The following is a 15,351-nucleotide window of genomic DNA, read 5'->3' as shown; positions in this document are numbered from 1 at the left end:
GACTGTCAGAAGCTCTCTCATGCCTTGTTTTGGGCAGCATGCAGCACAGCAAGCTCTCAGCGTTGAATGAATCACACTGCACTTTTGAAAATATAAAATAAAAAACATAGTAAAAAAATCAATATTAATACCTAGAAGAAAAGCATGTAAGTGGATATCACAGATTTAAAGTGTGGAAGAACTGTTGTGGCTCTGACTAATTGACAATCTGTAAAACAAAGGCCATTACAGTTGAAACAGCATCTCTTTTTTTTTTAGCTGTTATCTTGTTAAAAAGCACCTCCTAATTTAAAGAATGGACATACTGGAGCTTTCAGCACGTCTCTAAACAGCTCATTTTGACAGATAATCATTTGCACTATTAAAAACATTGCCTTATACTGCTAATCTACATCCATCCTGCTTTTGCTGTCTAGCATGGGATTGTCATTGTGCTTCTTTTAGACAGTCTGAAGATTAACAGAGATCTCTCGGGTATGAAGACTGTGATAAAATGCCAAAGGAAGCAGCATTTGGATTTTATTAATTTTATTCAGTATTTATGCAATGTATTTATACTTCATGATGCATGGTTCATTTATACTTTACAAAGTGCCTGTCAGACTTCCACTGTACAAGTTTTTGTACAAAATGAGAATATGTCTCTGTCCTAGTGGTGTTACCATCTGTAGAGCAATGTGGGTGCTTTACTCTTCCCAGTTGTCACCTTTTCCTCTGATTGTACACTATGGACAACCTCCTCTATAATGCTTTGTTTAAAACTTCACGTTCTTTTTCTTTTCTGAATTCAACTGTGACACCACTTCAGGGCATCCACTGTCTGCTGTGAGTGGACACTGAGTCTGGACAGGAGAAAATGCAAGTAAAGAAGCAGAGGAGCCAGATCAGCATCCTAGGCAGTCTGAGGGAGTTCGTGGCCTCTCCCAGGCCACCCTTGCTATTGAGCATCATGGCAGAGCTGAGCAGCAAAGCAGCACTGCCAGTGGAGGGCCATTCCTCACCAGCACCAGGGACACTGTGGGGAAGGTGTGAAGACAAAAGGCAGCAGAGATTGGCATTAAAACCTCAGTTTAGGTGGGATTCAAAATCCCAAAAATGTGTTTTTAAGCTCTTCCTAGTTTGTTGTCCTTCTGCCCACCCCCTCCCCTTGCCCTTGAATCTCTTAGTTACAACAGGAAAATTGTTTCCCTCTCGCTTTTCCCTGTAGCTCAGCACTGGGCTCCCTTCCCAGAGCGAGTTTTTAAACTGATTTAAAAAAGAGACTGTTTCCCCATGAGACAGTGAGGAGGCAGATGTGCTCTCTGACATGCCATGGCATGTCTGCTGGCACTGCTGTGCTCCAAGTCCAAGCTTGGTATGCCTACTGAAACAAATGGCGTCTCTCTGATGAGACTGCTTGCCCTTGGAGACACTGTCTTCTTCCTTTTCTTCTCGGGAGAAAGAGACAGTCACATACAACACTTGAGTCTCACAGAGGCCATGATAGGAGACTGGAGATCCAGCCTGGAAAAATATTTGGAGTCAAGAATGTTTTGAAAGGCTAGGGTAGAGGGGTCAAGCATGTGAGCGGATAGATTTTCTATTTGTAGCAAATCCAGTGTCAATCGTGTGAACAGAGACAGAGCTGGAGAAGCAGTGTGGGAAAGCAGACAGACAAGCCTGGCAGCTTCTTAATGGCTAGAGAGTTTGTATGCTGACATGCTTTTCAGGTTTGTTTTGCAGGGAGGTATTCTTCCTTTTGAGACATTGCTCTTGATGCTTGTTCTTGGTCCTGCTCTTGACCCTTGGAGAACAGGAACACTGCTCATCTAAGGCAGGTCAATGAGATGGATGTAAACCTTTAATTTTCCTTTCCCCCTATTCCTCCTCATATTTTTTCTTAATTTTCTTATCACAAGAGACTTTCCTCAGATATCTCTCTTCATCTCACCTGACTTGTCACAAACCTGCCTCCTGGGTTTCCTCACACCTATTTCCATTTCTTTTCCTTCTTCACCTTTTCTTAGCACCCTAGATTTTCAGGAATGCAGATCCTCCTACTCTAATTTTTGCCCAATATCTTCCTTTTCCTGCTGGTCAATACCATTTTGTGGATCCTTACCTCTTTTCTTCCCTTCCTTCTCTCCAGACTCTCTTCATTTTCCCCGACACTCTACCTCTGTCATGCCTTGCAAACTCTGTGTCTATACAGTTTGTTGTCTACAGCCTCTCTTGTCTCCCACAGCCTCTGCCTGCCACTGAGTGATCAGCTGCCTTATGAGGGGAAGAGGAGGGGCAGGCACTGATCTCTTCTCTGTGGTGACCAGTGACAGGACCCAGGGAAATGGCCTGAAGCTGTGTCAGGGGAGGTTTAGGTTAGATATCAGGAAAAGGCTCTTCACTCAGAGGGTAGTTGGACACTGGAACTGGCTCCACAGGGAAGTGGTCACAGCACCAGCCTGACAGAGTTCAAGAAGTGTTTCGACAATGCTCTCAGGCACATGGTGTGACTCTTGGGGCGTACTGTGCAGGGCCAGGAGTTGCACTTGATGATCCTGTGCGTCCCTTCCAACTGGAGATACTCTGGAATTCTATGATCACTTTTCTCATGTGTCCCTTTGGCCACATCACTCTGCATCCTCCCTGGGTTCCCTCTGCTCCATCACATGAAACACATCAGGTTCTTGCCTGCACTGTGAGCACTGCTCAGTTTATTGCACTGCCACTCCTTGATGGGTTTGGAGAAGGCAGCCCCAGGTCCCAGGGCCACACTGCTGACACCACCAGCTCACACTGCCCATTGCCAACCCAATGTGTATTTTGCCAGAGTCCTTCTGCTCACATCAAAAGCCTTAGGGCTGTTTTGAATCTGATCTTAATAGTCCTTTTGGCATCAGCTCCTGTAGGCATCACTGCTATGACAGCCTATAGACATCACTCCCTATGATGCCTATAAAAGTGTCTGATAGCAGATAAGCTACTGCAGCACCAGGTCATCAAAACTCTGGCCAACTCCATCTCGCTGTGTTTGAGCCCTCTGTCTGTGGTCCCTTGGCTGAGAATGTAACCTTCCTAGGGCAGGGCAGTCCTTTGGTCTTTATCTTTTCAGCATGATGAGTGCCACAGCATGATGATGGCACACGAGTCCCTTTAGTAACAGTGTTGTTAGCAAGAGAAAAATTACACAGCTCAGTGTTCAAGGGTCACAACAGCTATCTTAAATTAGATATAAACTGGACAGGCACTTTGTTTGGACAGAAAATTGAACTGGGAGCAGAGGAGTGGAACTCCATGCTGGCTTTCAACTGATGCTCCTCATGGGAGGTGAGAACCTGAAGCTCCTGCTCTTCAGGATGAGTCAGGTTTATCTGTTTGCTGGTAAATGCAGAGCTGAATTGGCAGACAGACCCCAGCCTCACACCCTGAAAGGAAAGAACTCCTCAGAGTTTCCCAAAAGCCCATAAAAGCCCTTCAGGCTCAGAAGACAATTTGGGGCTGTACATCTGATGAGTCAGAGTTGCTGCTTTGAGGCAAGGGGTTGATTCACAGGTGTAGGACAGAGGCAGGATGTTTCCTGGTGGAAATCATTGATCTGTTCAGTGTGCTAGTGCCTGCTGTCATGCACACCTTGAGGCACCTCATGCTGCTTTTTTGTTGGACTGGGACCATGCCCATCCTGAGGTAATGCATGTCAGCCTTGAAGTGGGGTGTTCAAATTCATTGTCTGACCTAGCTTTGCCTGGTAGTAGAGCTTACCAGGCTTATGAAAATATTTTCTTCTGCTGCCCAGGTAATTGCAAGTCTGGGATCAAAAAAGCACCTAACAGCAAAGGTTCAGCTTCAGTTCTTGATTTTCCAGGAGCCTTTTTACATCCAGGAAAATGAAATTTTATGTCTGTTCTTTCCTTTCCATCACCTTTCCTGAACATGACTAACTCTTTCTGGCAGGGCTGGGTGACCAGTCATCTGCCTGGACCAAACCCAAGCCCACTTACTACATTTCCTGTTGTTCCCCAGCCTGTCCAGCCTGCCTCTGTCTCCCCTAGCTGATATCACCACACCAAGAGGCGTTGACGTATTTCCTTGTCTTGATACTTCCAGAAGTCATCCCTGAGCAGAGGAATGATAGTCATACAGTGTGGTCTATTTTTAGCCTTTCACAGAATCCTTCTCTGCCCTTGGGCAGGCTCACCACCTTTAACCACTCACCATTCCACCTCATCATTTTCAGTATGGACATAATCCTACCTTGTCTGCAAAGTACTTGTGGGATGGTAGCACTTGGGAGGTTTTTTAGCTTGGAAATTGTATTATAAAAGGGACTTGTGCCCTAATGGCATCTAGGATTTTTTAAAATTGTTGGCAACACGGCTGATGACATCTCACTCCTTAGGTGGGAAAATGCTACCTTTTCTTGACTCCAAGGTACTGCTCTGTAATCTCCTTTCCATCTCTACTATTTTGAAAACATTAATTTTCCCAGTCACTGAAGGAATACTGCTTTTACCCAGCTGTAGCCAAGGTATCAGAGGCAGCTGCTTATTGGGTTACTCTGCTGAACATAAACCCGGAGGAGCAACTTAATTTCCTTTTTTTTACCAGTTCCAAGGTTTGACCAAAACTTTCTGTGGTGGATGCTGATTAGGGGTACATGTTCTGAGGGTCCTCAGCCTTCTGCCTGTTGTTAATCTCTTCTGAAACAGGGTCTCCCAAGACGGGGTGATGCTGGAGGGTTCTGAATTCCCCATACAGTGCCAGGAGAGATGGGAGCTGAATGCCTTTCCCAAGCATCTAAGCAGCACTTGGCTGGCAGCGATAGTGATGACAGACACCCCAAAAAGGGACAAAGGGGGCTCCCAGCAGCTCCAATGTTGCCACCTCTCTTCTTTCTCTCCCTCTGCCTTGGCCAGGCTCACAGCTGGAGAGAGGACAGCTAATACCTTCTTTGGGGTGGTGGAATCTGACTTTGCAGCATCCCCTCTGACAGCCTCAGGAACATTTCTGGCTGTGTCAGCCAAAATTCCTGCCGGGGACTACTGCAATGCAGCACACCACACCCCCAGCCTGGACAGCCGGTGCTGCTGCTCAGCTCCAGCCCTGCCGCTGCCACGGGCGCCCCTCCTGCCGCTCCCGTTGCCCGGGAGCCCCGATGATTGCGGGTTGCTGGGCATCCCGTCCCGCGGGCAGCCGCCGTCCGTCCGTCCGCAGCGTGTGTCAGAGCGCCTCGCGCACGTTCCGTGTCCCAACGCGCCGCCTGCAGAACGCGCTGCCGCCCGCGGGGATCGGCCGCGGTGTCGGATTTCATTCCCCTCGCACGCTACACCCCAATTCCAGACGCTCTCTGGCTTCGCTGCTGCATGGACTCTGAGCGCAGGTGCCTTGCCGTACCCAGCGGAGGCAGACGGCGCTTCCCTCGGCTCCAGGGAGTGCACCATGAAGACGTCAATTGTATTCTTGCTTTGCATCTCGGTTTTCGCAGGCTTTTCCCAGGGCAGAGTTGTTAGAGAGGATGAAACTGGTTTTGCCGAGTGTAACGTGTTCTTCTCTGGACAAGTCCCACCCGAAGGATTTACGGAGCCGTTCCATGTGAAAATCTGTCAGCAGTACAACAAAGAGCCACGCTTTGCAACCCTCTACAGTACTAAGGACAAAATTCCTCTTTATTCGGCTTTTAAGTTTACAAAGCCCGCTCAAAGTGAGGAGGAGAACTGGCTGGTTGAACCGCAGGTAAGGCAGCTTTTCCTTTGCTGAAAAGCGACTCTTCCTGGAGAACATTTCCTCTGGGGTGAAGCTTGGGGCTAGAATTTGGCAGGGGAGGCAGGAACTCTTAATTGTTGAACTTCTGTTGGTATGAATTTAGCATGAGCACAACTTATTTTTGTGCTTGGAACTGAGCAAACAAATATTTTCTTGTCCCAGGGATCTTGTAATGAAAACGGAGAGGCTGCTGCATGAAAGTGCAGTGCCAGGGGAGAGGAAAGCCCTCTCTGACACCAGTGATGTGTTTGTCCTGCCCAGCCAGCTCTTGTGGGCAGGGAGCGCTGCTGGTGGGTTAAACATCGCAGTGTCAAGTTCAAGTTTGTTCTGCTGCCAGTATGATCACAGTGTTGATAGGGGCTCTTTAGCTTCACTGAGCAGAGATAAAGCATCCATTTGTGGCTCACCAAGTTGATGCTGCAGCTTTTCAGTGTGTCCCAGGGTTGCAGACTGAGGTAGGAAAATGAGTTGCTGTGTTGTGGGACATGCAGGTTTCAGTCAGGTCCGAAATATGCAGTAGAAAATTAATTTTTCCAGAGCCTCAATGATTTTTGTCTCCCCTGGCACTTGGCATGTTTAAGCAAGGCCTTCAGGCTGTTCAATTTAATGGAAATCCTTTAAAAACTGGTGGTGCTGTAAGAAAACTTTAGCTCTTCTCCCCCCTCTCCATGTTTTAGATTTTTCAGCAGTGATAATGACGAATATTGTAGCAACATCAGGCTACCCCATCTGTTGAGCTCAGGAGAGATTATCAGTGTGCAATGTGCTTTGTTAGGGCAGGAATGGCTGCAGAGTCAGGGCAGTGTGTTGGGAGTCTGGCCCTCAGCTACTGGATGTTGCCACAATCCAGTGGGGTGAAGCTCACCCCTCTGCCAGGAGAATGCTGTGCTTATTTCTCTCATGTGTGGTGATGAGATACTAAGGCCACAAGGCCACCGGTATTGAAGACAGGAGATATTAAGTGGTTATCTTAGACTGGACTGCCTTCTGGCTCTCTGGGCTGGGTTTTGAGTTGCAGGAGTTTCTAAGAGCCTTTTGATCTGAGCTCCTTCCACTTCACTGGTAAGCCCTTTTAAAACAGAGGAAACTTTTTGCAGAATCTGTCATTACTGAGTTGTGGAAGGGTGGCAAATTTTTAAAGTGCAAAGGGGACCTAGGCTGGCAGAATCTTTGGTCAGTGCCATGGAGACAGCAAGGCAAAGCAGCAGAGACGAGATCCTTTCCCATTTGCCTTGGCCAGTGACACCCTTCATGACCTCTAGCGCCCATATCTCCTCCTGCTTCTTGTGGTCCAGCTCTCCCAGCCTACCTAGGTAGGCTCAGGAGCTGTTCCTGCCGTGGAGCATTGGCCAGCTCCTCCCCATCACCCTGTAACTTTGGTTCCCCTGGACCTCCCTTGAGCTGGCTTCTCTGCCCTTCCTGCTCCATCCTTTTGACCCCTCATCTTGTCTTGGTTCCTGCCAGCACTCCAGAGTCCCAAACCTTGCGTGTCCTGTCACCACAACCTTCTGCAGCCTCAGAAATAATAGGGCAGGTGCTGCCTTTATTTGATCTGGCTTCTCCAGAGCAGCCTCACAGGTTTACAGTAGTTCATAGTTGACACTAATGGATCTCCTTCATCCAGAAGTGAAATGCAGATGTCTCAGAGGCAGGAGTTAGCAACTCTGCATTTCCCTGGAGTAACCTCTGACTGAGACAGAAAAGTACTAGGACAAAAAAAAAAACAAACCTGCAGAAGAATATGTAATGGGAAGAAATCAAGAATATGAAAAATTCCTATAACTCAAGAAATAAGTGCATACAGCCCTCTCAGACACTGCCACTTGGAGGAGAGAGTGGGGAAGGGCTTTCACACCCATTGTGTGTGTTCTACCCAGGCTAGGTCAGATGGCTGCTGAAGGGAGCCCTTAGCAGCACCTGCTCTGCAGCACAGCCCAGTGAGCTCAAATCACCGATTTTCTGGGTGATCTCCTTGCCAAGACAGGCATAGCTGGGTAGGAGCTGGCTCAGCTGCACAGTGGCATGTGCTTGCTCATGGAGATGCAGACACACAGCAAACGGAAAGAAATCACTATAAAAACACTCTCAGCACTCCAGTGAGGGCCTCAGAGTTATCATATGCTTTTTTTTTGGATAATGATGTAAGCAGTGAGGGCACCATCTCACTCCCTCCTCAGGAATGTCTGCCAGAGAAACAAATGCCAAATGTAGCACAGAGGCAGTAATTGGGTGAGAAGTGTGAGGAATGTCAGTGCCACCCACCGCAGATTGGCAGCTGGAAACAATGAATTAATTCAGCAATTAGTGAAAAATTAGAGAGCAGGAAGGGTAGGCTGATGAGCAGGGTACTGATGGGACTCCCCCAGGCACAGGTCTGAAAACCTGCTCTGCCACAGATTTCCTAGGGGTTGTGAGCAAGTCACTCAGGTGTCTTTTACCTCACTCCATTTTGGTTGTCTGAAAATCTCTTGATTCTTTCTGTAGCTTAGAGAGAGACGGAAAACTCCGGAGTTGCTTTTTCCATCCTAATTTATGAGGGGCTGGAAGAATTACCTTGTGTTTTCATTTGGTTAATGGCTACCACCAGGCAGACAACCGAGGTGGGATTCTTGCCCAGCTAGAGTGCAGCTACCTCTGAGCTGCTCCTGCAATCTCTCTTGGTAGAGAGTCAAGAGAACAGGCACTTCTAGAGCCACTCGAGAATGTCCTACTGCAGAAACTTCAGTGTAAGGTGCAGTGTGCCTCTTCCCTGAGGTATGAATCCCAGCTAAGGTTGGATCAAACATTTACACTTCAATCAAAGGTGTAAGGGTAGCTGAGGAAGTAGTGGTGGGAGAGGGAAGCTGAAGTTCAGGGATCCTACATAGCAGGGTGGGGAAGGTGGGGGGTGGCAGCGTCCTGCCTTGTTAAATGACCAAACTCAGTGGAAGCTGCCTGCCCTAATAACTGTGTGTTGCCATACTTCTAATCCCCCTCTGCCTGTGTCCCTTCTGTCAAACTGCACCCTCCACTTAGTGACACACATCAATATTGTTATGTCCTAACATCCATACAGGCTGCAGGCACATTAGTTATTTTTAAACCCCCATTCTATGATAGGGAGTTTACCTGTCTGCTTGGATTTTGCCCTGAGCTCTTCCAGGTTGTTTGGACAGGTGGCTTCATGGCTGACTCCATGAATACAGGTATGTTTTGGGGTGACGCAAGCCAGAAGCTTTTTGAAGCAGGGAGGAAAGGTATCTTGCAATTCAGATTAGATGCAGTGCTGAGACAGCCTGGCTTTGGGATTGAGCTGGAGGAGGCATGGAAACCTCAAGTGCACATTAGTTATGACAAACCATAATAGGAGTTATTATAAGGATAATTAGGTGATGTCAGAACCTGACACATGAGCAGCACACAGTTGCATTTTTGTCATATTCTTTTTTAATTGCACCCAAAGAATCTTGATGGTAAATGCAAAGGCCTGCAACTGGACAGGTAACCAGGGACATATTTTCTTGATAGGATCCTCAAGGTTTGCATGCAGCAGCTCATAGGGAGAGTTTGTTTTGCTTCGTGTAGGTTGATAATTTCTGCCAGGAGGCAGAGCTGATCCATTTTAGGTCTGTGTGTCCTTGTAGATTGGCAGCACTCACCATGGGAGTGAGATGGGATGAGTGTCTCTGAGAGGGTGTCAAACTCCAAAGGGTCATAGCACTGAGGACAGTTCCTGGACACAGCCTCACATCTATGCCAAATCTTCCTCACCTCTTCTGGGCTATTAAACACACTGGGTGCATCCCTTGTCCCATGGCACACCATCATCTCATCAGAAGGGGAGAATGGCAAGGGAAGGGGGGAAAGGAAGAGACAGTGATGTTGTGTAGTCCAAATGTCTGGAGCAAGAGGAGCAGAATAAGGCAGTAAAAGTGCAGAATAAGTCTTTTTAAGCGGTGCATTAAGAAAAAGCTGTGACTTGTGCATCAGCACATGGGACTCACCATGATCCTCCCAGTCCTGAAGCAATAAGCACCAAATACTTCAAAAAAAAGAGCGAGAAACCTCCTTGGCAGGAGGTGGGGTAATGCAGCCCTCTGCAGTGGTCAGGCTTGGCACTGTGACCAGGCTTGGTGCAGAGGAAGCCCTGTGCCTTGACTGCAGGGGTTTGGCTGGTGCAGGAGGCCAGCCAGAGCTCAGCTCCCAGGGGAGGGTGATGGACAGCTGCTGACACTGGCTCTTTCACCCTGACAGGCTTGTGCAGAGCTGTGAGGAGGTGATGTGCCATTAAGAGGATGCAAACTCTTTGTAAGGTTGCAAGGACATAGTTGGGTATCTGTCCAAGTGCACTGCAGGGTGGTCAAGAGACAAGGATGGATGACCTGGCAGTGATTCAAGGTAGACTGTGAGCTGTCTGTCATAGGTGTCTCCAAAGTGCATATTATATAGTGCAGTAAACAATTTATGGGCCAGGGGCAAAGGCAGAAGGTTTAACTGGGCCAACACAGTGCGGGGACCTGAGGGCCACACACTCTGGAACAGAGACTACAGAAGGCAGTGACTGCCAGAGATCATCTGCCACCCCTGGACTTCTAGCAACATGTTCACCCTCTAATTTGAGGAACAAAATGACAATTTGGCACAGCCCTCTGGAGCAGCTGCAGGCAGTGTCAATAGCAATGAGTATGGATCAGACAGAGCTGTGGTCACCTGAGAAGGACCTGAACACACCCTGACATTTAGTGCTTCTCCTGCCACTGCTCTTTACCTCCCCTGCCCGCTCCCTTCCCTCGCGTGTGGCTCCAGGACAAATTCCCACTGCAGTAATTGCTACCTCTGGCTCCACTGCATGGGAGACACAGACACAAGCAGGTAGCACAGATTCCATCGAGGACCTTGGGTGATGGCACCCTCATCCATGTTATGCCAGGTGGTCATTAAGGATGAGGTTCAGACTGTTAATGACATGAGAATCAGGTTACTGATGACCAGCCCTGAAACAGCCCTAGGAGCTCACTGCTGTGGTGTCTCCTGTTCAAGGTGGGGTAGTTCAGGTCATCTGACATGATGTCTGGCTTCATTTTTGCTTCTTACACAATCAGCAGTGAGGGGTAAATGCCTTCTCTATACATCTATTCTCATCTTATACACCATGGCTTGTTTGTTTTTTTGTTTTTCTTTCCCCATTAGTTGGATTTGATAGTTCAGAGGGGCTTAAGTTAAACCATGGTTAAGTTCTTAAGTGAACTGCAGGTACCATCACAGTAGGAGGTGAAAACATGACCCTAAATCTAGCCATGTATTGGTCTTAAAAATCTCTTCTAGGACAAATTACAAGTCAGAGGTTTGGTATGTGGTGCCTGGTGAGACTTTGAAGTCTGTTCTGTGCTGTGTACCATACTGGAGAGCTGCAAATATCCTTTGGAGCCTAAACCAAGGTGTTTGCCAGAGAAGCTGAGTAGAGAATACACTCCTCTGAAGCACTTCAAGGAAAGTAATGAGAGGATGCAGGATATAGGCATGGCATGTACTAGTAGTGCTAATGAAAAGTATATGTGAGGGTTCATTTTACACGTTGTTTTCTAGGAAGGTGAATTGCATGCAGTAATGCTTCTCTCTGCTCTTTCAGATAGACGATCCAGAAAATGACTTGCATGAAATGGTGCATGAAGCTGATATTGGTGGCGCTGTGGCCAACCTTGGTGCAAATCAAGCCCTGACCTCAGACTACGTGGGCTCTGGCTACGAGAGAGGCCTTCTCAATCCCAGTTTGCTCAATGAGAAGGATTTCCAGGTGGCCACTTACACACTCACGAATGCTGTCCCTCTGAACCCGGCTCTGAGCAAAAGCTGGCACAGAGACATTGGGAAGGTAGTGGAGCAAGCTCTGATCCCTCACTGTTCCAAGATGGATCATCTGTATCTCCTTGCAGGTGCAGTTCCTTCCCGTGTCCAAGTTAAAGGCAAGGTGACAGTGCCAGAGAGCCTCTGGCTGGCAGCCTGCTGTGATGCTCCAGAGGGATGGTCCCTGGGACTGGTGAAAAAAACCAATGATGAAAACAGCTTGGCAGACCTCATGGTGGGAGAGCTGGAGAAGCAGCTTCTACCAGGAGTTCACTTGTTCAAGGGCAACTGTGGGAAAGACAAACAAAGCCAGAAGAAAAGAGAAGCAGTATTGCAAGCTGTCAGTCAGATCCGCTCTGGAGAGCAAGTAGGAACAAATAACGACCAGGAGACCAAAGAGAATGGCTTGGTGAGAAGAGTGGCTGGCATCATTGCTACCCCTTTCATCAAACTTCTGGAACTCCTCATCTACATCTTTGTGGAACTGGTGAAATTTGTGTTTTATTTTCTGTGGCTTGTTGTAAAGCGAGTTGTTGGCACAATTCTGGGTGGAGTCTGCAGCCTGTGGAATGGGATGGTGTCCTACCTGAAAGCCATCAGCATGGTGCTCATCAGCATCCCCTATGATGTTGGGAGGGTCATCATCAACATCTTCCTGGGCTTCCTGCAAATTGTTCAAGACGTGATGTCCCTCACCTACAGGATCCTGAGCATCCCCGTGGGATTCGTCCTTCACCTTGCTGCTTTCCCTTACCGCTCCATCTGTGCCATTCCCTCTGTCCTTCAGGACATGGCCGCTGGGATCATGGGCACCTTCTCGCTGGTCATCGATGCCACAGCCGCGGTTCTGCATGGCTTTTATTACCTGGCTTGGCACATCCTCAAACGGTTTGTGCCTAAAGGCTCTTCTGGGGACTGAGAGGAACAGAAACCAAGGCTGCAGATACATGGAATAAAGGAGGAGCAGGGCAATGCTTTAAGATACGTGGCCAAACGCTGTCAATTTCATTCTGGTATTTATTGTAGTGACATTAATAATAATGAACTGACTGGGGAATAACAAGGAGGGCCAAGGTGATGTCGCTCGGGGCCGCCACCACTCTAACTAGAGTTCTGTCTGTTGTCAAATGTTCGGGTTTTATTGGTTCAGGCCACAAAGTTTCTGTGATTTGCAGGTGTCAAGAGGCTTCCTCTGGGAAATGCACACTAAATGTGGTATGAGGTAATTTCTTTCTGGCTATGATGACACTGAGACTTATGCAGTGGCAGTGAGCTCTGCAGAAACCCAGCCCTTCCAAGGAGCAGGCGGTGGTGGTTAGGGGAGGACATGAGTTACAGAGGGTTACTGGGACTTGATGACAGGAGAGGGAGGCAAGAGTGCAAGGACTTGGGGTGGGAAACAGCAGGAAGCAGAGTGGAATGGGGGCAAGGTCCTGCTATTGACTGCATTGCTCATTTCTCTGGTGTCCCACTGGTGGAAGGGATGCAGCTAGGTATATCTCATAGTCTTCAGGCTTTTCCAGACATCTGAAATTGCATGGATCTTGCTGCAAGGAAAGACCCACTGCCCATTTTTTTTGCATGGTGGGAAAGAATTTTTCCTTAGCCATACCAAGGTCATCTTCCTCCAACCCTTCCTTGCTGTCTGGTGACCACTGAAGGTCTGAGCCCTGAATCTTCAAGGTGTGGTGTTCTCTGAAGGTCTAAACCCACTAATACCTTAGCCCTGAAGTCCTCATGTCTGCTCCAATGCTCAGCAGATCTGGGAGCCACACTTTTGGATTCAAATCTGTTGCAAACTGCCTTGTCTCCCTTGAGAGCTGACTGCTCCTGAAGCACACAGGGGACTATGACTATCAGGTGGGAGGAGAGGCAGGAGGGATCCCGGGCTGCAGCGCTTGTTTTGCTGGGTGAAGGTCCACACACAAAGAGACACCTTAATGTCAGAGGCAGAACCAACTCCTCTTCTGCGCTGCACATCCTCTCTGCTCGCTCTTCACCCCTTCTTCCCTCTGCCAGCATGGGTCATGTCTCCCAACATCTGTGAAATTGGAGCTGGGGCACATGTCAGGGCTTTGCAGGGGATCAGCAAGTGTTTGCAGCCAGATGAGGGGCACAGAGACATCTGCCACTGCTAGAGAAGGGCACAAGAGTGCTGCCCTTCCCTGGGGCTCACCAAGGGGCTTTGGATCTCTTGGTGCAGTTGCCTGCAGGAGGGAGGCTTCCTGTCTCAGCAGCATTTACTTTGGTAGGACTCCATGAGGTGTTTGGGAGTCCTACATGCATGGTTCCTTCCTTTCACATCCATCTGTGTCTCTCCCTCCAGCACCAGCTTGGTGTGGACCCCTCATCTACTGTAGCATCCCATAATGAGTCCCAGGAGTGAGCAAGCTGGTGCTGCCATCCCAGTAGTGCTGTGTTGGTGGTGGCCTGTCCTGGGTTGAAGAGAACTCAGTTACTAACACGGCAGCTTTGCCTCTCTGCATCGTGCAGCAAGGCTGAGCTGGCATGGATGGATTCAGAGGGAAAAGGAGATTTGCCTGCTTCATGGTGGGACAGAGTTGTTTCTTTAGCTCAGGGGCTGTGTTCAATGCAACCAGATGTGTGTGCACATCCCAGCCCAGCACACCCTGTTCAGCAGTGATGCAAATGGCAAAGCTGGGGATGCCAACAATGGTGATGAAGTGGGGAAGCAGTGGCATGAGTGGAAAGAGAGGATGACTCCTTGCCTCATCCTTCATGGGTGACTGCTGTTTTATGGAGAAAGAGAGGCTGTCTGCAAGCAGAACTGGCTTTGTTCAAAAGGAAAAGCAGCTTTTGGGTGCCAGTATGGGTTGCAGTTGGGTAAAGTCAGTGGCATTTTGCTATAGGAATGTTGGGTGCAAGGGGCAAGGTCACAGCTCCTAACAGGCAGAGAGCAGCCAGTGGATGCTCTCCAAACTGAACTTTGCATGTCTGCCCACTCAAACATGCCTGGTCTACTGTCAAGACAGATGTGGAGCTGATTTCCCACTCCTTCATGAATCACACAGAATCACACAGAATTTCTAGGTTGGAAGAGACCTTTAAGATCATCGAGTCCAACCCATGTTCTAACACCTCAACTAGATCATGGCGCCAAGTGCCAGACCCAGTCTTTCTTTAAACACATCGAGGAATGGTGACTCCACCACCTCCCTGGGTAGATGATTCCAGTATTTGATCACTCTTTCTGTGAAAAACCTCCTCAATTCTAGCCTGTATCTCCCTTGGCGCAGCTTGAGACTGTGTCCTCTTGTTCTGTCTGTTGTTGCCTGGAGAAAGAGACCGACCCCCAGCTCACCACAGCCACCCCTCAGGAAGTTGTAGAGAGTGATAAGGTCACCTCTGAGTCTCCTTTTGTCCAGGCTGAACAACCCCAGCTCCCTCAGTCGTTCTTCATACGGCTTGTGTTCCAAGCTCCTCACCAGCCTCGTTGCTCTTCTTTGGACACGCTCAAGCATCTCCAAAGAGATGAGACCCTGTCTTAATCCTGGTGCTCCTCAAGGGCTACATTGCAGCTGTCAAGGCAGGAAAGAAGCCAGCTCAAGCCCCAGGGGATGCCAGGCTGGGGTGACAGGGGCCCCAGCAGCCTCTGAAGGCAGGTGTGATGGTGGCAGCTCTCAATTGCAGCCCAAGCACTGGGGAGAAGGGGTAGCTGCTCTCCACAGCTGTCTTGCACCTTCTGTGTGACCTTATCTCTGGCCCATCTTAGCTGCATGGCACTGCACAGCAGCCAGCCATGCACTTCCTGGGGCTCTGTACCGAGAGCAG

The 15,351-nt window shown here is 48.7% G+C and overlaps 1 protein-coding gene across 1 annotated transcript; it reads left to right on the top strand.

Annotated features, from left to right (window-relative positions):
• The first annotated feature begins 5,134 nt into the window (after window positions 1-5,134).
• ENDOD1 (endonuclease domain containing 1) lies at window positions 5,135-14,799 on the top strand. The gene is made up of 2 exons (XM_030960753.1): window positions 5,135-5,706; window positions 11,345-14,799. Exons 1-2 carry the CDS (start codon window positions 5,413-5,415, stop codon window positions 12,476-12,478), a joined length of 1,428 nt encoding a protein of 475 aa, XP_030816613.1. The 5' UTR covers window positions 5,135-5,412; the 3' UTR covers window positions 12,479-14,799.
• Window positions 14,800-15,351: the final 552 nt, after the last annotated feature.

The sequence above is a fragment of the Camarhynchus parvulus genome, chromosome 1 (assembly GCF_901933205.1).
Source record: "Camarhynchus parvulus chromosome 1, STF_HiC, whole genome shotgun sequence".
In the NCBI taxonomy this organism is placed as follows: Eukaryota; Metazoa; Chordata; class Aves; order Passeriformes; family Thraupidae; genus Camarhynchus; species Camarhynchus parvulus.
The sequence above is the reverse complement of the archived record's forward strand: the minus strand, read 5'-3'. Positions and strand labels throughout refer to the sequence as shown.